The 25,686-nt window shown below is 42.2% G+C and overlaps 1 protein-coding gene across 5 annotated transcripts in view; it reads right to left on the bottom strand.

Annotated features, from left to right (window-relative positions):
- LOC126162235 (rho guanine nucleotide exchange factor 12) overlaps nucleotides 1-25,686 on the bottom strand; it is a 1,164,938-nt gene that overhangs the window by 5,947 nt on the left and 1,133,305 nt on the right. For 4 of the 5 annotated variants that reach the window (XM_049918604.1, XM_049918605.1, XM_049918607.1 and 1 more), the window contains 4 exons: nucleotides 22,815-22,988; nucleotides 22,336-22,481; nucleotides 21,737-21,941; nucleotides 8,228-8,325 (listed from right to left, as the gene is read on the bottom strand). In XM_049918604.1, coding sequence (XP_049774561.1) covers nucleotides 8,228-8,325; nucleotides 21,737-21,941; nucleotides 22,336-22,481; nucleotides 22,815-22,988 — 623 coding nt within the window. The remainder of the gene's footprint in view (nucleotides 1-8,227; nucleotides 8,326-21,736; nucleotides 21,942-22,335; nucleotides 22,482-22,814; nucleotides 22,989-25,686) is intronic. The other variant, XM_049918606.1, reaches the window with a different exon arrangement.

Raw genomic sequence — 25,686 nt, 5'->3', positions numbered from 1 at the left:
CTGAATGTGAGTCCAGTGAGCTAACCACTGCACCACTATGCTTGGTATTTATCATATGAGTCTGAGGACATGCTATAATTGGGAAATGATTGAGAATAGGAAGTCATCTGTCCTTTTCAAATGAACTGTCTTGGCATTTGCCTTAACTGACTTAGGAAAACTGTGGAAATCCAAATTTGGACAGGCAGATGGGAATTTTAACCCCAACCATTCAAAATTAGAGTTCAGAATGTTAACCACTGTGCCACTTCAACTGGTAATCCATACTGAAGGTGTAAGCAGCATTTTTTCCAAATTTATTTAATAGGAAAGAGCAAAATAATTGATGTCAGTTTAAGGGATATATTAAAATTTGATAAACTGAAAGAACAGTATTTTAAACATGCCTTTAACAAAGCATTTCAGTATTACAGTAACATTCAAAACACTGCAAGGAGCTAATTGCATTAAATTTAAAAGTAACAAGGAGAGGTACCCAATGATGGGATTACTTCTTTGAAACCATTTATATGGGGTTGTAGGTAAAGGTCTCAGATGTAACACCACACAATCATTCACATTGGTGGGCTTTTGTTTGGGCAAATAATCCCAGGGAAAAATTTTCCAAATTTTACATGATAGTTGAGATACAATGCTCACATGTGAAAGGTTGCGAGTTTGAATCTTATAAGGTACTTTGAACTACTTTATTTTTAAATATTTATTGAAATAGCTTTGGTCTTTATTTTTATTCAGTTAGTTGGTTTAAATGTACACACACACACACACACACACACACACACACACACACACACACACACACACACACAATATTGCCACATCCAGTAGCTTGGACCAGAATGCCATAGTCATGAGGCATGGAAGCAGTGATCTGGAGGTGGCAGGGACAGGGAGAGAATAGCAGGGTATGGGTAGGGTGCGAGAGGCGAGTTGTCTGGTTGAGCATGCAGGCACTAGACTGTCAACAGATGCAGTGTTAGGAGGTTGTGGGACAGGGAGGTAGAGAGGGAGGAGGACAAGGGGGACAAAGGGGGGGGGAGAGGGCAGTGAAAAACGAGAGGAACAAGGAACGGGGAAGACAGGCAGGCATGTTGGCAGAAGGCGCCACACAAAGAGGGTGGAGACAAGAATGGAGAGGAGGTGAGAGGGCAGAGCAGGTGAAAACTGTTGGATTGAGGGTGTGGGGACAGTAAGTTATAGGTCAAGGCTGGGATAATTTCTGGAGCAGAGAATGTGTTGTAAGTGTGACTCATATCTGTGCAATTTAGAATAGCTGGTGATGGAGGAGAGGATCCAGTTCGCTCGGGTAGTGAAGCAGTCATTAAAATTAAGCATGTGACATTCAGCTGCATATTGTGCTAGGTGGTGGTCTACTATGCTCTTGGCCACAGTTTGGCAGTAGATGTTCATCCTAGTGGACAAATGGTTGGTCAGCACACAAATATGAATTGCTGTGCAATGATTGTAGCAGAGCTGGTGGCAGAAGGCCTCTGTCAATTATCCGATTCCTAAACCTATAAACTCTGCCAGAGTGATCCATCTCAGATGCCCAACATAACCTCCAATCCCTGCTTGAAGCCTTAGGCCCTTCCCACAATCTCTTCCGTGAATCCACTTCCTCCTCACCTTACACACCCTCCACCTACAAGCTCCCCAAACTCCATAAACTCAACAATCTTTGATACCCCAATTGTAGCTGGCTATTGGTCCCAACAAAAGAATTTTGGCCCTCAGAAACCAGCACCTCTGACTAAATGCCCGTAATCTAGCCTTCCCATCGAAGATACCAACCACATTCCACAAGGACTTTCCACCATCCCACACCTTTACCTTATGGATCTCTACTCATCACTGTTGACACCATTTCAGTATACACCAACACCCTTCATGACCATGGTCTTGCTGCTACTGAACACTACCTTTCCAAACACCTTCACACCTAAAACCCACTACCTGATTCCACACGCACCTTACTACCTTTATCCTCATTCACAACTACTACTCCTTTGAAGAGAAGGTATACAAATCCACGGCACAGCCATGGTCACCCTCATAGCACCCTCCTATTCCAACCTTTTTATGGGCCATCAAGAGGCGGCCTTCCTAGCCTCCAAAAATGTCAAACCCCTAGTCTGGTTTTCAGGTTCACTGATGATATCTTCATGATCTGGACTCTGGGTGAAGACACCTTACCCTCATATTTCTTATTTATTCATAACCTTAACAACTTCTCCCCCATCTGCTTCACCTGATCCTCCTCAACCCAGCATGCCAACTTCCTGAGTGGTGACCACCCACCTCCTTAATGGCTCCATTCACACCTCTATCCACATTAAACCCACCAACCACCGTAAGTACTAGCATTTTGAACACCATCATCCCTTCCACACCAAACAATCCCTCCCATACAGCTTGGCCACTCAGGGCAGCTCATCTGCTGTGACGAGAACTCCCTTGTCTAGTATGCTGAGGGTCTCACCAATGCCATTATAGATGGCTCCTATCCTCTAGGCACAGTCCACTAACGGACCACCTGTGCCATTTCCTGATGCATCCCCAATCCTCGCACCACCCCCAAGAACCAGCTACAAAGGAATGCACCCTTCATCACCTAGTACCACCCAGGACCAAAACAACTGAACCACACCCTTTATCAGGACTTTGATTGCCTACCGTCGTACCCTGGAATGAGAGACATCCTATCCAAGATCCTCCCCACCCCTCTGAAAGTGGTTTTCTGTCATCCACCTAACTTTCACGACATGCTAGTCGACCCCTTAGCTATCCCTAATCCCAAACCCAAACTCAAACCCCTTTCCTCAGGGAAAATATCCCTGTGGAAGATCCAGGTGCAAGACCTGGCCCATCCATCCACCCAGCACTTCCCAATCCACAGTCCTGTCACAGACTTATCCAATCCCATTGGATGGCAGCCACCTGTGAAAGCACCAGCTCTGCTGGAATCATTGCATAGTTTTTTTTATTGGTATGACCATCAACTAGCAGTCCACCAACTAGCTGTCCACCAAGATGAACGGCCAATGCCAAACTGTGACCAACAGTAAAGTAAACCACTCTATGGCACAACATGAAGCTGAACATAACATGGTTGATTTCAATGGCTGCTTCACTACCCAGAACACCTGGATCCTCCCCTCTACTAATATCTGTTCTGAACTGCACAGATGGGAATTATCCTTATAACACATTCTCTGCTCCTAAAATTATCCTGGCCTCAACCTATGGTAAACTACTGTCTCCACATCCTCCACCCACCAGTTTCCACCTTCTCTATCCTCTCAACTCCTTCCTATTCTTATTTTCCACCCTCTGCCAACACACCCACCCACATTTCCCCTTCCGTACTACTATCCTTCCTCTTGGCATTCCTTTTAGCACTTCTTGCTTCTTTGGTAACTTGAAGAGTGAATCTTTCAGCTTCATGCACCCGTTGTCTGTCACAGGTCAGCAATTTATCTTCCATATTAGAGCCCCATTTTATGCCTAAATTTCTCAGGACTTAACCTTCCTATCACTCCATCATTGAAACATATCACTGCATTCAGTACACCAACTTTTAATGCATTTAGTCCTACAAAAACATTCTTGGGTAATCTTTCCCACATGCAATGGTTGAAACTTTCATTTGTATTCTGAGAGTCTCCATGAAGACATTTACTAAGCAAAACAGGGTCACTCAGGTCTCTAAAAATTGGTTTTATTTCATTTGTAACAGGCTCAGGAAGAGAATGCTTATGATGGCGTATTTGACCACTTTCTTTTGCTTTTTGGTAACCACACCAAGAATCTGCTCCTTTAGCGCAAAGTCCATGAACAGGGTGGTCATCTGTGGACAACTTACGAAAGTAGATGGCCCATACAACTTTTCTCATTGCTGTAAGATCATTCAGAGGTGCAGTTCATCTAATGGCCAGCCCATAATAACTCTGAAGAAGGTCTATTTCAGTTTCTGTCAATCTGCCTCGGCCAGACAGAGATTTTCCCTCAGATAGCAACTTTACTTTCATTTCTCTTCCTAGCTTCCTCAATCTAGCACTCATTCTCTTTTGCACAAGTCCACAACACTCCACTTTTGTTACCAAGGCATCACCATAAGCACTGAACTCATTAATTTTATTGAAAGCTTTGGAGTCCCCATTGCCTAGGTACTTCGTATATCTAACTTTATGAACGGGCACCGACCTCTGAAATATTTTCAGAGCTTCATCAAACTCCATGGTTCCACTGTAACCATCATAATTCTTAATACACTGATGTTCAATATGTCTTTCATCGTTACCATCACAGGTGTGGTAGTACTTAGATAAGCACTCAACATCAACTACTTTTCCTTTTTCCAGAGAAGTAGCACTTACAACACCATTCAAGGAACGATGTCCTCGACATTGCTATGTCCCATCAAGTGCAACAGCAATGTCCCTGGTTCCACTAATATTTCCATTTTCTTCTACTGCACGTTTTGTGCATGCTTTAGACATAACTGTCAAGGCACCTAAAAGTATTTTTATGTACTTGCTGAACCTACTGGGAGGAGGAGGAGGAGGAGGAGGAGGATCCATGAAACCACAAAACCTTTGCGCAGCCTATTTTCTCTTTACTATTCCACACACTGCATACACCAACTTCAAATTCACATCATATGAATTATGCACAATGTTTGAAGTCATTTTTGAGGTAGATTTATTGCAGGATCTACACAGAACAACTAATTTTGATGCTAAACCCTTCCTGCTACTTTGTTGCTCAGTTATTTCCAGACAGCCTACACCATCACATTGTTTACATTTCACCACTTTCTTTATCACAGAAGATAATATGCCCACATCAGCAACAACAAATCCACTAAAAACACATCGTCGTCAACATAAAAATTTGAATCACCAGGAGGCATACCATGTGGGAGTTTCTTCCCTGAAGGACTGATACATAGGTTACTTTCAATACTGTGGGTTGCTTTGTTCGTAAATTGGTTATCACGGAATTTCCTTTTCGTGAATTTCTTGATGCGTCGCATAGTTCGTATTTATTGCACACTAAAGGAATGGAGGGAAACATTCCACGTGGGAAAAATATATCTAAAAACAAAGATGATATGACTTACCAAACGAAAGTGCTGGTAGGTCGATATACACACAAACAAACACAAACATACACACAAAATTCAAGCTTTCGCAACCAACCGTTGCTTCGTCAAGAAAGAGGGAAGGAGAGGGAAAGACGAAAGGATGTGGGTTTTAAGGGAGAGGGTAAGGAGTCATTCCAATCCCAGGAGCGGAAAGACTTACCTTAGGGGGAAAAAAGGACAGGTATACACTCGCGCACACACAAACATATCCATCCGCACATACACAGACACAAGCAGACATTTTTGTGCGGATGGATGTGTGTGCGCGCGCGCGTTGTATACCTGTCCTTTTTTCCCCCTAAGGTAAGTCTTTCTGCTCCCGGGATTGGAATGACTCCTTACCCTCTCTCTTAAAACCCACATCCTTTCGCCTTTCCCTCTCCTTCCCTCTTTCCTGACGAAGCAACTGTTGGTTGCGAAAGCTAGAATTTTGTGCGTCTATCGACGTGCCAGCACTTTCGTTTGGTAAGTCACATCATCTTTGTTTTTAGATATATTTTTCCCACGTGGAATGTTTCCCATATATATATATATATATATATATATATATATATATATATATATATATATATATATATATATAATAGAAGGAAACATTCCATGAAGGAAAAATATACCTAAAAACAAAGATGATGTGACTTACCAAATGAAAGTGCTGGCAGGTCGACAGACACACAAACTAACACAAACATACACACGAAATTCAAGCATTTGCAACAAACTGTTGCCTCATCAGGAAAGAGGGAAGGAGAGGGAAAGACAAAAGGATGTGGGTTTTAAGGGAGAGGGTAAGGAGTCATTCCAGTCCCAGGAGCGGAAAGACTTACCTTAGGGGGAAAGAAGGACGAGTATACACTCGCCCGCACACACACACACACACATATCCATCCACACATATACAGACACCATATATATATATATATATATATATATATATATATATATATATATATATATATATATATATATATATATATATATATATATATAACTTGGGCAACAAGCATTCAGTGACACGAGAACAAACTGCTTCAGTGTAACAAAAGTGAATACTAGAAAAGAATCTTTTACAGGCACTAGAAACCTGCACTGTTACCAACATAGATAATGTATCATGTGAATAATCACTCGAAACAGGAAGTTTAACTTTCTTTTCGAAATAATACTGATTTCTGTAACATAAATAAGATTGGGGGGGGGGGGGGGGGGCAGTATATATATGAGTGTAGCTAACTTTAAAATTTTTTATATATAGGTCTTTTCCATTTGAAACCCTATAATGTATATATCAATGTAATCAGGGAAGACAATAGAATTTAATGAAGTCATGAAAAACATTTTGATTTTTCCACCATTTGTAAGTACCCTGTACTCTTAAACAATAGATCAGCATTTTAAAATGTCTGAATATCATGACACAAATAACAATAATTTTAAAGTTACCTGCAAGAAGAGTCCACGCAGGAAAAGAATGAATGAAGGAAAGAAAAAAAAATGAGAGTAATTCAAAAAGTTTATATGGCGATTAAAATGACATGAAAAAGAAAAAAAAAAAAACACAGATTTAAACAACTTAAGTGAATAAAAATAATGTGAAACAAATATTAACAAAGAGATAGAGGGGCTGGCCAGTACTTACCTCAGCTCAGTACAGCCGATAGATACACACAAAAACAAAAACCGAAAATTTATGTTCCTAAGCTTTCGGAACAAATGTTCCTTCATCAGGGAGGAGAGAGGGGAAAGAAAGGGAAGAAGGGAAAGGAGATTCAGTTACTCACAACCCAGGTTATGAAGCAACAGGGAAAGGAAAATAGGGAGGGTAGCAAGGATGGAGGCATGGTTGTCAGAGGGAAGCCAAAGATATTCTACTCACAAACCCAGGTTATGAAGCAACAGGGAAAGGAAAAATAGGGAGGGTAGCAAGGATGGAGGCATGGTTGTCAGAGGGAAGCCAAAGATATTCTACTCACAACCCAGGTTATGAAGCAACAGGGAAAGGAAAATAGGGAGGGTAGCAAGGATGGAGGCATGGTTGTCAGAGGGAAGCCAAAGATATCTACTCACAACCCAGGTTATGAAGCAACAGGGAAAGGAAAATAGGGAGGGTAGCAAGGATGGAGGCATGGTTGTCAGAGGGAAGCCAAAGATATTCTACTCACAACCCAGGTTATGAAGCAACAGGGAAAGGAAAATAGGGAGGGTAGCAAGGATGGAGGCATGGTTGTACTCACAACCCAGGTTATGAAAGCAACAGGAAAGGAAAATAGGGAGGGTAGCAAGGATGGAGGCATGGTTGTCAGAGGAAGCCAAAGATATTCTACTCACAAATAAAAATAATGATCAAACTTGTTTGACAAATATTTAAAAATAATGAAATTTCAGATCACCTGGCAAGATTCAAACCAAAAACCTGTTGCATCTGAGGATCTCATCTTAACCATTACACTACACAACGAATCTGTACTTATTCCTTTCTTTTTTAAACCATAGAGCACTACATAAAATTCTTAAGTTTGTCCTCTGCCAACCCCCCCCCCCCCCCCCCCCCCCGCTCCTTCATGATTTACTTGCAAATGAGGGCCCACCAGGATCCAGGATCAATGACTGCAAAGTGAATACCTGGGACCTTAACCTATGTCACTGTATAGACAGTATCAGAAAGTCAATCCCACTTCTGGGGTCTTCTCCTTGCAAGAGGTACAGTTTCATAATCATCTGTTTCCACTCAAATGGCATATGTCACAAGTTTCCCTTAGTTTTTACCTGTTACTGTGGAATACAAATGAGTCTCCCACAATCAGACTAAAATTAGGGACAGAACTACCAGCACTTATTTAAAGATGGGTACCGACACCATTCATAAATATATTCATGTAGATTACATCACGAAACAGAATGTTTTGTGGAGCTCATTAAAGTGATCCAGCACTATAATCAGTGAGCACACTCTCTTTACTACATACTTAATTTGCAAACAATGTCGGAAAGCTACAAAGGATGTTCATGCGCCCATGCAGAGAGAGAGAGAGAGAGAGAGAGAGACAGAGAGTGAGTTTACTAAAACACAGACAGTATTACCTCAGAACTTAAATCACTTGCTGGGTCATCAATCGGCTCAACTGAAGTTGTTCTTGGTTCTCCATCACATTCATCTTTGATATCCAATCTTTGACAACCTGTCAATAAAACTTTCTACTGTACACTACATTATAAAAAAAGCAGATGTGAGTGTTTGCAAGTAAATAAAACTGTGATTAAATACAATGAAAACTGGAGTTTCTACTGTAAGCGAAAAAACGCATCACATAAAAAAATGTATAAAACAGGATATGCAAAAAAAAAAGCAATTTCTGTTATAAAGAAAAAAGTGCTGTGTACAGTAAATTTGGTAAATACTGAAACAAAGACAGGTGATACATTATGAATAGCAATATTATTAAAATTTGAAGTTGCACATGGAAATAATGTGAATATTAAAAGTAACTGATGAAGTAGTGGCTACAGAATTTAGCAGTATTTCGTTACTTCTGGCTAATATGACACCCTAATCTTAGTGACTGTTATACTGGTTTAGATTGCTTTAAACATTAGCAGAGCCCATTCACGATACAACTTTGCTATTAACTCCTCATAAAAGTCACTACCCTAAAAATGTAAGGCAGTTAAAAATGCTACAGAGAACAGTCATAGGTGGGAAACACAATACTAAACTGATGATAGGAACCATTGTCTAGAAATGCGCACAAATACAAGAGACCATAACAAGTACAGAGTGACCAGTACACCACCCAACAGCACTGTCAGCAAGTATTACATATTCAGTGGAGAATCACATGTGATGAAGCCAGTTTTAAAATGACATTTTTTATAGTGTGAAAGAATGGTAACCCTGTCTGAAGAAAAGACAGAAAGAAACAGCCAGATGGAAATAATGAAAATAAGGGACCATAGGCTAATACAAAACAATGGGAAGGGAAATGGAGTGAACTATGAAAGAAATTAGGGAGGGGATTGGAGAAAAAGATAAATCATAGGAAAAAAGGGGATGGAAGGTAAAGGTGTAGGAATGAAAGAATGAGGAAAAGATAGAACGAGTAGTAAGGGGAGAGAAGGGGAAGGAGGGGGCAAGGTAAAAATCACAGGGAAAAAAGGGGGGCAGAAGTGAGAAAGAAGGAAAGGGAAAGAAAAGAAATACAAATATAAAGTGTGTGCAGAATGTCAAGGACCTTCAACTGAAGGTCAGTCAATGTTATGGAGTGGCAGGCACTCGGCAACCCTGGTGACAGGCGATGTCAACAATTTCTGAAATTTACCAAATCAAGCAACCAGGTCTCCTTTCTTTTGCATGGAAGTAAATGGTTGAATTGTTCAGTGCACAGGTATGTGTGAAAATATGTGTTGCTTGGGTCCTGGGCATGACACAAAATGTAATAATGACAGACATTTATTACAGTATAATTAAATATAAATTTATATACAAGGTGAGATCAAAATTTTGCGAGATTTATACATTCAATTTTCAAAAATTTTTGTCACCTTGTTGGTATACATGTTCCTGATGTAGGTTTTCCATTTTCAGATGTTCTGAATATTTAGTTTTGTTCATGACAGCTGGAAAGGTTATAAAATGTTTTGAGTGCTCGGCCAAATTCTTACTTTCGAGAAAGGACACATCAAAAAATCTACATTAAATTTTGCTTGAAAAATTGAGGAAAGTGCAGCACTGCATTCGAAAATGTTGACTGTGGTTTTTGGCAAATCACCTATAAGGAATGTTTACGAGTGGTACGAATGTTTCAAAGAGACCTGAAAATATGTTGATGACAATGGTTGCCCTTTATTTATTTATTTATTTTTTGTGGTTTTAGGGCGCACAACTTCAATGGTCATTAGCGCCCAGACTACGTTAGGGAATGCACCACGAGGCACAAGGTTAAAACAGCAACTAAAAGGGAAAACATGATAGAAGACAGACTGACAGCATAGCATTAAAAAAAAAAAACAGCATAATCAAATGTCCTTAGAGAGGTTTGTCAAGTGGATAAAACGAAGAACGCGAGCAGCTGCTCGTGGGTCATCCGCTAAAATGGCATCTACAGTACATGGCAGGCCAAGATCAAGACGCAGTGTGTTAAAAATCCGGACAGGACGTTAAAATGTGGCGGACCGTCAGCAATTGTCCACAGGGGCAGAGTGGCGCCGGCGCAGCCGTCAGCAGATGGCGATGGCTGAATCGGCAATGTCCAATTCGTAACCGGACCAAAACGACCTCCTTCCGCTGAGAAGGCGTGAGGAGGACGTCCAGCCCGCGGGAAGAAGTTTCAAGGCCCGAAGCTTTTTGTCCGTAAGCGCAGCCCAATCGGCATGCCACAGAAATAAAATGCGCCGACAAATGACCTTGCTACAATCTGATGAAGGGACACAATAAGAAGCTGTCCGAGGCTGGAGGACCGCAGCCTTGGTCGTGGCATCTGCAGCTTCGTTCCCAGGGATACCGACATGGCCAGGAACTCACATAAAGCTAACCGGAGAACCGTCGTCCACCAGCTGCTGAAGAGAGCGTTGGATCCGGTGCACGAAAGGGGTGAACCGGATACGGATCACCGAGGCTCTGGATGGCGCTCAGGGAATCGGAGCAGATGACATAAGCAGAATGTCGGTGGCAGCAGATGTAAAGAACAGCCTGGTAGAGGGCAAAGAGCTCAGCTGTAAAGACCAAACAATGGCCATGGAGCCGGTATTTGAAACTTTGTACCCCAACAATAAAGAACACCCGACCCCGTCACTGGTCTTAGAGCCATCTGTATAAATGAAGGAGTGGTATACCGAACCGGGGGTAACCTCCTTTGGGAGCGAGCTGAGGTCAAGTGAATGCGAACCTGAGCCTGGAGCCAAGGTGGCGTGTGGCTCCCGCCCACTCCAAAGGTTGCAGGGAGTGAAAAATCAAGGTGTTGGAGGAGGCGACGAAAGCGAACTCCAGGGGGTAGCAGGGCAGAGACATACAACCCGTATTGACGGTCGAGAGAGTTGTCAAAAAAGGAACGATAATATGGGTGGTCGGGCATTGACAGTAGCCGACAGGCATTACCGACAAAGCAGTATATTGCGCCGGTAGGTGAGTGGCAATTCACCAGCTTCAGCATGAAGACTCTCGACGGGACTAGTATAAAACGCTCCGATCGCAGGACGTAAACCCCGACGTCGTATGGAGTTGAGGTGGCATAAGATGGATGGCCGTGCAGAGGAGTATACGAAGCTCCATAATCCAGCTTGGAGCGGACGATCGACCGATATAGGCAAAGTAGGACGGTTCGATCTGCTCCCCACGACATACCACTGAGAACACGGAGGACATTTAGAGAACAGGTACCACGGGCAGCCAAATATGACATGTGGAGACCAGCTAAGTTTCCTGTCAAATGTAAGACCTAAAAATTTTGTTGTCTCCACGAATGGGAGAGCAACGGGACCGAGTCGTAAGGACGGTGGGAGAAACTGTTTGTAGCGCCAGAGTTAATACAGACCGTCTTCTCGGCAGAAAAACGGAAGCCATTGGCGACACTCCAGGAGTAAAGACGGTCAAGAGAACGCTGAAGACAGTGCTCCAGGAAACATGTACGCTGCGCGCTGCAATAGATGGTAAAATCATCCACGAAAAGGGAGCCCCGATACATCAGCTGGGAGGCAATCCATTATTGGATTGATCGCGATGGCGAAGAGAGCGACACTCAAAACTGAGCCCTGTGGCACCCCATTCTCCTGGCGAAAGGTGTCTGACAGGACAGAACCCACACGTACCCTGAACTGACGATCCATTAAAAAGGAACGAATAAAAAGAGGGAGGCGACCGCGAAGGCCCCATGTATGACATGGTGCGGAGAATGCCCGCCCTCCAACAGGTGTCATAAGCCTTCTCCAAATCAAAGAACACAGCCGCAGTCGGGCGCTTCCGCAAGAAGTTATTCATAATGAAGGTCGACAAGGTAACCAGATGGTCAACAGCAGAGCGGCACCTATGAAATCCCACATTGTACATTGGTAAGTAGGCGTCGAGATTCGAGCAGCCAAACCAAACGAGAGTTAACCATTCGCTCCATCACCTTACAGACACAGCTGGTAAGCAAGATGGGTCGATAACTGGAAGGCAAGTGCTTGTCCTTCCCCGGCTTAGGAATCGGGACAACAATAGACTCGCGCCAGCATGCGGGAACATGTCCCTCAATCCAGATGCGATTATAAGTACGAGAAGGAACCTTTACCCACAGGAGAAAGGTTCTTCAGCATCTGAATATGAATAGAATCAGGCCCTGGAGTGGAGGACCGTGACCGGGCAAGTGCGTTTTCGAGTTCCCGCTTGGTGAATGGGGCATTATAACTTTCACGATTCGAGGAACGGAAGTTAGGTGGCCTAGCCTCCTCTGCCAGTTTTCAGGGGAGGAAGGCAGGGTGGTAATGAGCGGAGCTCGAAACCTCTGCGAAAAAGCGGCCGAAGGCATTGGAGACATCCTCAGGGGCCACAAGGACGTCATTCGCGACCGTCAAGCCAGAAACTGGTGAGTGGACCTTAGTGCTAGATAGCCGGCGCAGGCTACCCAGACAACAGAAGAAGGGGTAAAACTGTTGAAGGTGCTTGTGAAAGCAGCCCAGCTGGCTTTCTTGCTTTCTTTAATAATACGACGACACTGTGCACGTAATCTTTTATAATCAATACAATTCGCCACTGTAGGGTGGCGTTTAAAGGTGCGTAAAGCATGTCGACGATCACATAAAGCGTCTCTACATGCTGCGGTCCACCAGGGGACCGGTACGCGACGTGGAGAAGAAGTAGGGTGAGGGATGGAATATTCAGCAGCAGTGAGAATGACTTCCGTGAGGTGTGCGACCTGATGATCGCAGCTTGTGAAGGTTTGATCCTGAAAGGTCACCCTGGAAGATAAGAGCCCCCAGTCTGCTTTGGAGATGTTCCAACTAGATGAGCACGGAGAGGGGGTATGCTGCAGGAGATGGATAACACACGGGAAGCGGTCGCTCGAATATGTATCAGAAAGTGCATACCACTCAAACTGGCGTGCAAGTTGGGTAGTACATATAGAGAGGTCTAAATGGGGATAGGTGGGAGATGTGTCCGAAAGAAAAGTAGGGGCGCCAGTATTGAGACAGACAAGATTCAGCTGGTTGAAAAGGTCTGCTAACAGGGAGCCCCTTGGGCAGGATGCTGGAGAGCCCCAAAGGGGATGGTGGGCATTGAAGTCTCCAGTTAACAAAAATGGTGCAGGTAGCTGAGCAATAATTTGCATCATGTCTGCCCTGGTAATGGCAGACGACGATGGAGTGTAAATGGTACAAATGGAAAATGTAAAAGTGGGGAGAGTAATTCGGATGGCAACTGCCTGCAGGCCGGTGTGCAATGTGATGTGATTGTAGTAAATATCATCCCAGACCAGCAACATAACCCCTCCATGAGCCGGAATACCTACCACAGGGGGTAGGTCAAAACGCACAGAGGTTTAGTGTGCCAAGGCAATTTGATCGCATGGGCGTAGCTTCGTTTTCTGGAGGGCTACGACGAGCGGACGGTGCAAGCGGAGCAGCAACCAAGTCCTCTCAGTTGGAACGAATGCTGCGAATATTCCAGTGAATAAGTGCCATCATAAGAAGAAAAGGAAGATGAAAGAAGGGGTCACCTCGAAGGCCGCTGAGGGCTTGGCTTCGAGCGAGCACTGCGGCCGCTATCAGCAGACGGACAGTCATTGTCCATTGGTTCTATAGGTTCATCGGGCATCTTGGTAAGATGGCCGGGAGGAGGAACTTCCTCCGCCGGTGAACTGCCTGATGTTAGGCTACCAGCGGTGTGGCCAGGCAAAACGGATGACGGCCTGGGGGCGGCAACCGCTGGGTGGCGCAGGAGAAGAAATGCGCCGTGGCGGAGAAGGAGAACTGAGCTTCCTATGAGCCTTCTTGGAAGGTCGTTTGTTGGAAGTACTTGTCGATGGCTGGGAGTTCAAGGTGCGTAGGAAGTCTGCACGGGATGGTTCCTTCTTGAAGGCCCGTGCATCTGACTTCTGGGTCTTCATCTTGGCATATGCTGATGAAGGGGCTTGTGTCTGTTGGGTGACGGGAGGAAGAGGAGACGTCGACCGCGCGATCTTAGCACTGGCCAAACGGAAAACCGTGGTGCTGAAAGTCAGATCGCATGTCTGGGTTGCTACCTCCCTGGTAGTCCGAGGAGAGGCGAGGACAGTACTGTATTTCCCCGCTGGGAGCAGCGTGGGCTTCCTACTAGCAAATAGCTTGCGAGCAGCCGAGGTGGACACTTTCTCTTTGACCCGAATTTCTTGGATACAGCGTTCTTCCTTATAGATGGGACAGTCGCGGGAGGACGCTGCATGGTCACCCTGACAGTTCACACAACGAGGAGACGGAGGTGGACAGTCACCCTCATGGGCATACCCGCCACAAGTGACACATTTAGCCGCACTGGAACAAGATTGGCGAGTGTGATTAAAATGCTGACACTGGTACCAGCACGTAGGTGTCGGGACATAGGGGCGAACAGAAATAACCTCGTAGCCCACTTTGATGTGCGATGGCAGCTGAAAAGGTCAAGGAAAGTGTCCGGGTCGGTACAAGGTCATTGTTGACCTTTTTCATGACCCTATGGACAGCCATCATGCCCTGCTCAGCGAGGAAAGACTGAATCTCCTCGGCAGTCAATCCGTCGAGTGATCTAGTATAGACCACACCACGAGACGAATTCAAAGTTCGGTGAGCCTCCACCCGGACAGGGAACGTGTACAGGAGTGTGGCTCGAAGCAGTTTCTGTGCCTGAAAGGCACTCTCAGTTTCTAGTGACAAGGTACCATTACGCAACCTGGTACAAGACTTAACAGTTCTGGCTATGGCGTCTATGCCCTACTGGATAACGAAAGGGTTGACAGAGGAAAAATCCTTTCCATCCTCAGATCGAGAAACGACGAGGAACTGTGGGGCAGGCGGGAGTACTTTTGTCACTGGTGGCTAGTCAAGTTTCCGTTTGTGGGCAGAAGTCGAGAAAGAAGAAGAAGAGAAATCCATTGCGGAGGAATCCCCCATGATTGCCAGCGTCTCCGATGGTGCGCTCCTTCCTTGTGGGAACCCTCTCAGAGGGCACTCCCGCCTTAGGTGAATGTTTACACCTCAGGTCACACCTCACGAGAAACAGACGGAGGGACCAATCGTCATGGTCAGAAGGTATCAGCTCAGGCAATCACCCTTCCCTGGGCCTGGCCTTTACCAGGGGGTACATGCGTGCCTTACTTGTCTACCCAGGGCGGAGAATTACGCGTTACCCCGTCACCGGCTAAGCATGCAAACACGTGGGTCGGCCTTCAGGCGCGCACCGGGAGCAAGGAAGAAGAGGAAAAGGAAGAGAGAGAGGACAGACTGTCTCAAACGCCGAGGCGGAGAACAAGGCGGCAAGGAGAACAAGGCGGCAAGGAGAACAAGGCGGCAAGGAGAACAAGGCGGCAAGGAGAACAAGGCGGCAAGGAGAACAAGGCGGCAAGGAGAACAAGGCGGCAAGGAGAACAAGGCGGCAAGGAGAACAAGGCGGCAAGGAGAACAAGGCGGCAAGGAGAACAAGGCGGCAAGGAGAACAAGGCGGCAAGGAGAACAAGGCAAGGGAAAGAGTAAGGAAGACAGTGAGATGGAAAAGAACAAAGAAAGGAACCAACCAAAGGAAGGAAGAAACGAGAAGTGAAAAACCAAAATGACCACAAATATAGGCCGTGGAACCGTCCGTCTCCGGACGCAGGCGCTAACTACCCCCTTGAGGGGGAGGGACTCCTTTTAGTCGCCTCTTACAACAGGCAGGAATACCTCGGGCCTATTCTAACCCCCGGACCCACAAGGGGGGGGGGGGGGGGGGGGGGGGGGTGTTGCCCTTGATGCCCTACCACAGCATTATGTGGAGGAAGCAAAGAAAATGGTTTTGAAAAATTGCCAGGTCATCAGAGAGGGTGCTGATGACGGCATAGCCTTTGGCTCACAGCAAGCAATTTTTTCGGTTGTCTGGGCATGAAACATGGGTCAGCAAAGTTTCTCTCAAGAATGTTGAATTTTGACCCAAAACAACATCACAAACATTGCTTAGCCATTCCTGAATTAAGTCAAAAACAATTCAGAGATTCTAAAGAAAGTTGTGACAAATGTTGAAAAATGGGTATACAGGTATGACGTTGAACCTAAGGCCAAACCGTCCCAATGCAAATTGCCTGAAGAGCCACAACCAAACAAAACCTCTGACTTTGATCACATGTGAAGGTTCTTCTCACCGATTTCTTCCATTACAGGCATAGTTCGTCATGAGTTGCTGCCTAATGTTCCTATCGTCAACAAGGACAACTTCCCGGAAGTTACACACCATTTGTGTGAAGCAATCTGAAGAAATGACAAGAACTGTAGCAAAACCACTTTGGAAATATCATCACGATAATGCTCCCACTCACATCTCAATGCTTGTTCACAATTTTTTGGAAAAAAATAAAACCATTATGTAGCCTTAGCCATCATATTCGCCAGACATGGCCCCCAGCAACTTCTTTCTCTTCCCAAGGCTGAACAGAATCATGGAAAGACATCATTTTTCACCACTGATGAGATAAAAACAGAACTGCTGAAGGAGCTGAACAACTTTACAAAAAGTGAGTACCAGAACTGCTTCCAAGATTGGAGCAAGCACTGGCACAAATATTTTATATCTGAATGCTATCACTTTGAATGGGACAAAGTTTTTGTTAATGGTAACTTTTTGATCACACCTTATATTTCTGAAACAGGTAAATTGGGGCCTATGTACCAAAACTACAGGAGACCAAAGTTAGTTATAATTATTTGAAGTATTCCATTTGAAACACTGGAAAGTAAGTTAACAGTTATGCCATGACACGATAACCTCCTTCACACAACCATAACAAATGACTGATAAGTCTTTTCAAAGTCTTTTTGTAAGCAAAACCTAATTTTCATTTCTTATGAGCGAACTAAGTCAAGAGGTCTAGTATCTGGAAAGAAGAAGAAGAAGAAGAAGAAGGAGAAGAAGAAGAAGAAGGAGAAGAAGAAGAAGAAGGAGAAGAAGAAGAAGAAGGAGAAGGAGAAGAAGAAGGAGAAGGAGAAGGTTAACAACAATGACAATAAAGCTACTGAATGTACACCAAAACTGTGGATCAGTTAATGCTTTCCAGATGTTTCAGGCGTAGCAGTATGAAACTGGAATTTCCCTATAGATGGTGCTAGCTGTCAGTATAGGGCCCATGACACCACATCTGCAGCACCGTCTGCTTCCTAAATGGCTGATGAAAGTCAACACACAGTCACCCAAGTTCCATACATCAGTATCTGTTTCAAACCTGTAAACAAGTTGAGTTTTGTGCCTACGAACTACGATTTGCGGACAGCATTGATTTTCTGTTACCATTTGAAGGAAACTGCTGCAGAATCGTATTGAATACTTGTCAAAGCTTTCAGCGAACATGCTCTTGGGAAAACAGTGTTTCAAGTGGTTCAAAAAATTCCAAAGTGGTAATTTTGATATGAGAAAGAACGAGTGCAGGAAACCACCAAATAAGTTCGAAGACAATGAATTGCACTCCTTATTTGATGAAGGTGATACTAAGCTTAACAGGAACTCACGAAGCACTTTAATGTGATACAGAAAGCCATTTCTCTTTGGGAAAAGTGCAGAAAGTGGAAAGATGGGTTCCACATGAACTGAATAAAAGACATCAAGCAAATTGAAAGATCACTTCTGAAATGCTGTTTCCCAGATGCAACAGAAAGTCATTTCTCCATCAAATAGTGACAGGTGATGAAAAATGGATATATTTTGAGAATCCTAAGCGTCGTAAATCATGGGTGCATTCAAGCAAACCATCAACATCCATTGCAAGATCAAATCGCTTTGGAAAGCAGACAATGTTCTGTGTTTGGGGGTATCAGAAGGGTGTCATCTATCATGAGCTGCTAAAACCTGGTGAAACCATTAACACTGATCACTACCAACAGCAAATGATTGATTTAAACTGAACGATACATGAAAAACGACTGGAATATGGAAAAAGGCAACACAAAAATCATATTGCTCCATGATAATGCCCACCACACACAGTAGAACGGTTAAGGAAAATGATCAAGGCATTCAGTTGGGAAATACTAGGGCACACAGCTTATTTTCCAGCTTGGCTCCGTCTGATTATCATCTATTTGGACTGGGACATGCTCTCACTGAACAACGCTTCAATTCGTATGAAAATGGCTCACTGACTGGTTCCCTTGAAAAGAAGAAAAATATATATATATAAAAACAAAGATGATGAGACTTACCAAACAAAAGCGCTGGCAGGTCGATAGACACACAAACAAACAAACACAAACACACACACAAAATTCAAGCTTTCGCAACAAATGGTTGCTTTGTCAGGAAAGAGGGAAGGAGAGGGAAAGACGAAAGGATGTGGATTTTAAGGGAGAGGGTAGGGAGTCATTCCAATCCCGGGAGTGGAAAGACTTACCTTAGGGGGAAAGAAGGATAGATATACACTCGCACGCGCGCACACACACACACACACACACACACACACACACACACACACACACACACACACACACACACACACACACATCCATCCGCATATACACAGACACAAGCAGACATTTGTAAAGGCAAAGAGTTTGGGCAGAGAAGTCAGTCGAGGCGGAAGTACAGAGGCAAAGATGTTGTTGAAAGACAGGTGAGGTACGAGTGGCGGCAAATTGAAATTAGAAATTAGCGGAGATTGAGGCCTGGCGGATAGCGAGAAGAGAGGATATGCTGAAGGGCAAGTTCCCTTTTTTTTTTTTTTTTTTTTTTTGGGCATGTCATTCATAGCCTGCCTGAGAGGTGGGAGAGTGTGTAAATAGCAATGGAGAGTATTTTGAATAAAATATTGTTTATCAGTTTTGAACAACAGATATGTAATTATTGCAACCAAATTCCAGCTTCATACTTTTACACCTGGTAGACTTAAGGAATTAAATGACATGCTTACACAATATTAGGCATTTACATTTTTAGCATTAACTGCCAAACATTTGAAATTAAATTTCCAATTCAGTTGCTTCAGATAATATTTTATGGAGAGGCACTCCATTGAGAAGAATGAACAGAAATATAATTATGTTTGTTGTTCAAGAAGTGGTTGTAGTTATCAAACTGCAAAAATGAAGATTCTGTCTACTGCAAGAAATTCTTAGTCGTTCCCAATATGAGCTACAGTTTGGCAGTAGTCACAGCAAGGAAATAAACATTCACAGAGGCAGTGAAATTTTCACATAAACATAGAACTTAATTGCTATAAAAAGAGCACAATACTTGATAATTGGGCAGCTGAAATTTAAATGAACATACTCAATACCACTGATTTAAGTGAAAATCTAAACAAACCAAAAGGAACATTTGTCAAATTTTTAAGAAGAAACTTGTGACCATATTGTATAAAAAAATTGTGTGTGTAGAATTATGTTTTGTAGTTGTATGTATTGTTCCAAATATTTTGATAGTACAAGTTGATATGCCAAATCCACTTCATCATAATTAAAATTATGATTTTGAAGTACATGGAAGAATTTATGATGTCAAATTCATAATTAAGGGAAAGGGAATGTCTAGAAAATGATGCGTACAGTCGTAGCATTCCATATGTGGGAAGAAATTTAAGGTATCACCAGTGTTTTGAGCACTAGCAAAATCAAGTTTTCTGCAGGTTAACTAAAATCCTCATGAACAATGGCTGCAATGTGAAGGAATCAAGACTGCAGTAGGATTGACATCAGCTCTGAAGTATTTTGATACATACTCATACATGATCTAAGAGGACTGTAACATATTAAATAGAACTAAAGTTGCAATTTAGAAAGTTTATGATTTAACCGTTACAGACATTGTGATTTTAGAACTTCTGTTCAGAAGATCTGATCAAGTTTGAGTATATGAAGGATTCTGTGCCAACCTATAGTGAATAAAATGGTTTGGAAATGTATGTAACTACCCTACAAGATTAGTGATACAATTTTTTAGTCTGCACTAGGAAATGTGCAAAAACCAAATAAACTTTACTTAATTTAGCTCATCTCTACTTTTATAACTATTTACTAACAAAATAAATGATTATATCTAAACATGAACAATCAACAGGCTAAAGGAATTTGATGGAGCCCAATTTCATAGCTTGTGAACTGAACAGACTCCAGCCTATGAAATGCACTGGATGCACAGTGAACCTATCATGCAGATTTCCCTCACTGTGTCTACACTAAGGACATAAAATGTTAATGATCCCATTAATTGTGGAAAAAAGAATGTAGACACTATGATGTTTATGACATGGCCTTTGGCTATCTTACCTTTGATTTGATTGAAAAGGAGAATGATCAGGAAATGTAATCTCTGAGGCAACAAAATATTCTGTCTTAAAGGAACAATCAATCTCTCTGAAGCAGCAGATGGTCCTCCATCTGACAAGACAATAAGGTAAATATAAAACTTGTAAATGTACTGGTGGAGGTATGTGGCATGGTATTAATTTAACATACTGCACACGAATAGTAGTAGTCATTCACAACAGGAAACCAGTGAACTAAGCATAAAGTATTTGTTACAGAAACAGCTGATCAGTTTTCTCAGAATTCTAAATTTGATAAATGTGATGAATGTTACTATTCAAACAGATAGTAAAAGATGAGAGGGGAGGAAAAGGAGAGGCAATTAGACTCCTCTTCCCCCCCCCCCCCCTTTCCTCCCGCACCTATGACCATTTTTAGTCATAGGATTTTTATGACTGACTTACTGATCCATTATATATACTGAGAGACATCCTTAGATTTGCTTGCTACCTTAACAATAAGAAGGCCACGATATTGTTTGTGAAACACCCCTATTAGTAATAATGTTCGACTTTCAGCACCACTGTATCCCTTCATATCCTTTTTAAAATGCCCATGCTTATGTTCCATGGAACAATTGTCCTCAATGCTCCTGACAAACAGCTGAAATTATGATTTGAATTTTAATTGTAGGGTGGTGCACCTCAAGTTCATATATTTAGTACACTAGCACATTTGAAACTGGAGAATGAAGTCTAGCACAAATTTAACAATGTTGTGCAATAAGTGAGATTTCAAACTATCAGCAAGCTGTCTGTACACTTACCATAATATTTTCTGACCAAAGCCATCAGTAATCTTCCTGTGTAATAATATAAACCACAACTTCATACTCTGCATAATAAACCTTAAACAAAGAGCATCTCACCTTATCTCATGCAGTTTGCTATACAGGTATCAGTACCTTTGTCCATACTCTGTGGCAGACTGAACGAGTCTTGAACAGTTTATGTTCTGCTTACAGTATAAAATGTAGACACACCCATACATGCACATGCTTATTTCTTTTGTTTTCCTGAGCTCAACAAAGTCACACACTGCAATTTTTACTACATGCAATGCAAAAGGCAATGGGTATCTACTTCTGGTCACCCAAAGCAACCTCAATTGGTGATTCACGCATATACGCACCAGTATCATCCTCGCTGTGACTGCTAACTGTTACACAGCTCTCAGGCTGTGATAATGGTACCAAAATGTTGCCAGGATTGTCCGATCCATTTGGGTGGTTGTGTTTACGTCGTCGAGCTTCGTGCATGACATGCACTTGTTCTCGTAACCTCTGTAGTTCCCTCCTCAATCTCTCTTTCTCCTCTTCCTGCTCTTTCACCAATTTCTGAAATGATGGAAAAAAAAACCACAAGAATGCTTATTACTTGTGATTTGGATATGAAATTTAATCAACTATTTTGAACAATGGAATCGTGTATGTTAGATACAGGTATTATATGAAATATGACACTTGGAATAATAGTAGTAGTAGTAGTAGTAGTGGTGTATAATACCACACTGACCCTCCCACAGGTGTCATGAAGAAACATAACTTTTTTAAAAATCAAATGTTAAAACATCTATCATAAAATTGCGTTAGCAATAACTAAGTTGCTTGTATAATACAAACTTTTAAGAACTGGTACACACTCTGTAGAACCTTACTCATGGAACACACAGAGATATTACTGATATAATACATATAAATGCAAGACAATTAAGATACGGTTAATACTAACAAGTATCTGCGTAAGTAGAGAGCTGAGGGAAGTGGCGGGCCCCTGGACACTGTGTGCAGCAATTGTGGGAATGCGGCCACTCCGACGCACAACTTCATCCTCTGTTACTCGCAATGCTTCATTAAGTGCTGTTGTCAGCTGATTTACTGGAATAACAAATTTTTACTTCAGATTATTCCATGTAAATACAGAAGTACTATCAAAGATTCCTTCTCTTATTAACCAACAGTCTCCTCTCACAAAAGTGCAGTAATGTAACACTGAAAATTTTGGTGTGGAAAATAACGCCTAGTTCTTAAAATTGACTGACACACACACACACACACACACACACACACACACACACACACACACAGTGAAATGACAAAGTCCCACATATGTCGCAAAGCAAAAACTTCAATACAAGAAGTTGGCAGAACTCTTTAGAAAAAAATGTGGCCATTAACTAAAGAAATTGATATGGAGCACACAAGACAAACCTTGAGCTATGGCGGCGAGTGCTAGTTCAGCACCCTCTTTGTGAGCAGCAGGTTCTGCGGCCATTTCAGCTATGTGGTCAAACTCCTCTTTTGGAATATTGAGAATGTCAGCTACCAAATGCCGTTTCTCATCTAGTGCTAATCTGATTTCTTCATCCTTCCGGCGTAGCTTCTCTGTAAATAGTAATGAAAGCACTGATGACCTAATAAAATACCTTGAACTAAATATTTGCTTGAACTTCAGTATTAATTAGAGGTTATGTTGTGTATTTTTGAAAATCCAACTTATCAAACAAAGTCAAAGCACATCAAATCCCTGGAAAAATTCCTGTTCTATTTCTCGTCCACCACCACCACCACCACCACCACCGGTAAATATGAGGAAAATTTATGCTTTGTACTAGATACGTGTCAAAACCCAAAATACAAATTAAGAAGATTACAGTACTCTACAAGATCTAATATTCTATCATTCTGGTTAATATGTATGACGCTAGGTCTAACTGCAGCAATCAGAGCCTATCCATATTGGAAGTCCACAGAATTGAAAACGATCTATATACCTTTGTGGAAAATCGCGCACTGTGGAGTTCCAATGAAAGTTTACAGAACATCAACAGAATTTGATGATTGAATCACAACATGCAAAATTCCAGACACACAATATGGCAAACACATAAGTGAAGGAAGCAATAATTCCTGGCAGTTTTCAACAAAGGCTTTTGCATTATTTCCCCCTGTGGTGCGACATTAGATCATATGAACAAAACAGTTAACTCATTCTCAGAATTTTGGAGAACACCGACAGGTTTGCATGAATACACTAAGTCTGAGAATCTACTTCATGTGAGAATATTCTCAGCTGTAGTAAAAGAGTGGGGAAAGTTGCTCACTGTAAATAATATCCTCAGATTTTGTATGAAAAAAACTACAGAAGTTCCTCAGAAGCAGAGAATACTATCAGCTTTTTGAAACAAGTCTGTAGCGTAATACAACCTGAGTAAGTTATGTTGGGCTTAAGTTTGATAAAGGTTTTTCTGTAAAAACAGCAGAATTTATGTTGCTTGGAAGGCAGAACGAGATACACAGCCCAAACAAATACTGAAGAGAGCAACTGTAGATATTTATACTCGTGTAACAATAAGGAACATTAGTTGGCTGGTGAACCTCCTTCCCGAAAATCAGGAAACAAGAAGGGGCAACCTTTCAAATAAAGTGAAAATGATAACATTTTTGTGCTATTTAGTAGACCCTAGTTTTCAGACTGGTTCAGGAGAAGACTTACGTATACACTAGATAACTGTCACCGACTTTTCAGATGTTTTTGACCATGTTTCCTCAAAGCAGAATTCTCATATTTTGTTATGTCAGAAGTAAGTAGTTGGATCAGAAAAATTAGTGACAATTTATTTCAAACCTAGTGACCTGTAACTTCTAACGAAACTGCACATGTGACCACTTAAGTACTTGATACATGATAGAACTCTGGGAGAGTTCTACTTTGAAGTAGATCAAAAACTGACGTATCTTAAGAATTTTATTCTCACAATGTATTCATCTAAACTTCAATAAAAGAATTTAAAAAATCAGTATCATCAGACAATACATTTTCGTAAACTGTCAGTAATCATCTTACTAATTTGTTGCTTCATATACAACTGTAACCAAAATTTAGCACAACTCTTCCAAAAAGTGTTGCTGCCAGTTGCATGGCTGTACATTGAACAATTTACTGTTTCCATAAGTTTAATGAAATTTAAGAATACATGTATGTTCTGTGTAGGACGCAGCAGATGGCATACATCAAGGACCTTCTCAAGAAGGAGGGGACATAGTGAGAAAGAACTTCATCAGAGAATGTACTTAGAATTTTTATACACAAAACTGAGAACTTTCTTAGAGAAGGTTCTTTTGCTTTGAGAATCACCTCCACAGAACATTCTTGTTTTATTCATTTGATCCATAGTCCACATAAAATTTGATATGCCTACTTGCTTTGGGGAGGCATGGTGCAATTCATGTTGCTCAAACTTCCTTTGGGTAGCAATATTTGCATTCATTTTTCAGAATATTTTGGATCCAAGATTGAATGTTGATTCCAGTGGTGCTCCAAACCACCATACACTGTATTACTACACACACGTCACACGTTTCTAGCACATAAGCAGCTATTATAGTGGGAAAGGCACAAAAAGCACTAACTTCAAGACCTACATTGCCGTCTGAAGAGTTTTACTTTTGTTTCATGAGTACAGTGGCATGAACAGCTCCAGTCCAGCACACAACAGATAGTTACAAAGCTATTGACATGCAGTGGTCTGAGCACACAGCAGTACTGAAAATCGAGACAATGCTGTGTTTACCAGTGCACACTCTCCACAGTGAACAACTCTCTTTGAATAATTCCTTTCACACACACACACACACACACACACACACACACACACACACACACACACACACACACACACACACACCACTGTCTTAGGGGCATCTCCTATTTAAGCTGAAGTAACACAACGGTACAAACCTCTTTCCAGAAACTGACTATTCTGCTGCCCTTTTCAAACTCACATGCCATAACTGTGTTTAACACTAATAAGATATGCTGTTTTTTGCTCTTATCCCTTCATGTGACAAGACTGCAGACATTGACCTTTGGAGTAACAGAGGAAAGACTGCTGCTGCTGCCTTTTTTAACATATGGCATCTGTTAGCAATCTTCCTAACTTTTTGCACCATTTATTTCTGGCACTGTTCTGCAGGTGCCTTGAACTTTTATTATTTTGGACTATTCTTTTTGTCCCATTACTTTCATGAACACTGCTCATCTCAACTATCAGTATTTTATTTATTTATCAAACAATGAAAA

Source organism: Schistocerca cancellata, chromosome 2, assembly GCF_023864275.1.
Source record: "Schistocerca cancellata isolate TAMUIC-IGC-003103 chromosome 2, iqSchCanc2.1, whole genome shotgun sequence".
NCBI classification, from domain to species: Eukaryota; Metazoa; Arthropoda; class Insecta; order Orthoptera; family Acrididae; genus Schistocerca; species Schistocerca cancellata.
The sequence above is the reverse complement of the archived record's forward strand: the minus strand, read 5'-3'. Positions and strand labels throughout refer to the sequence as shown.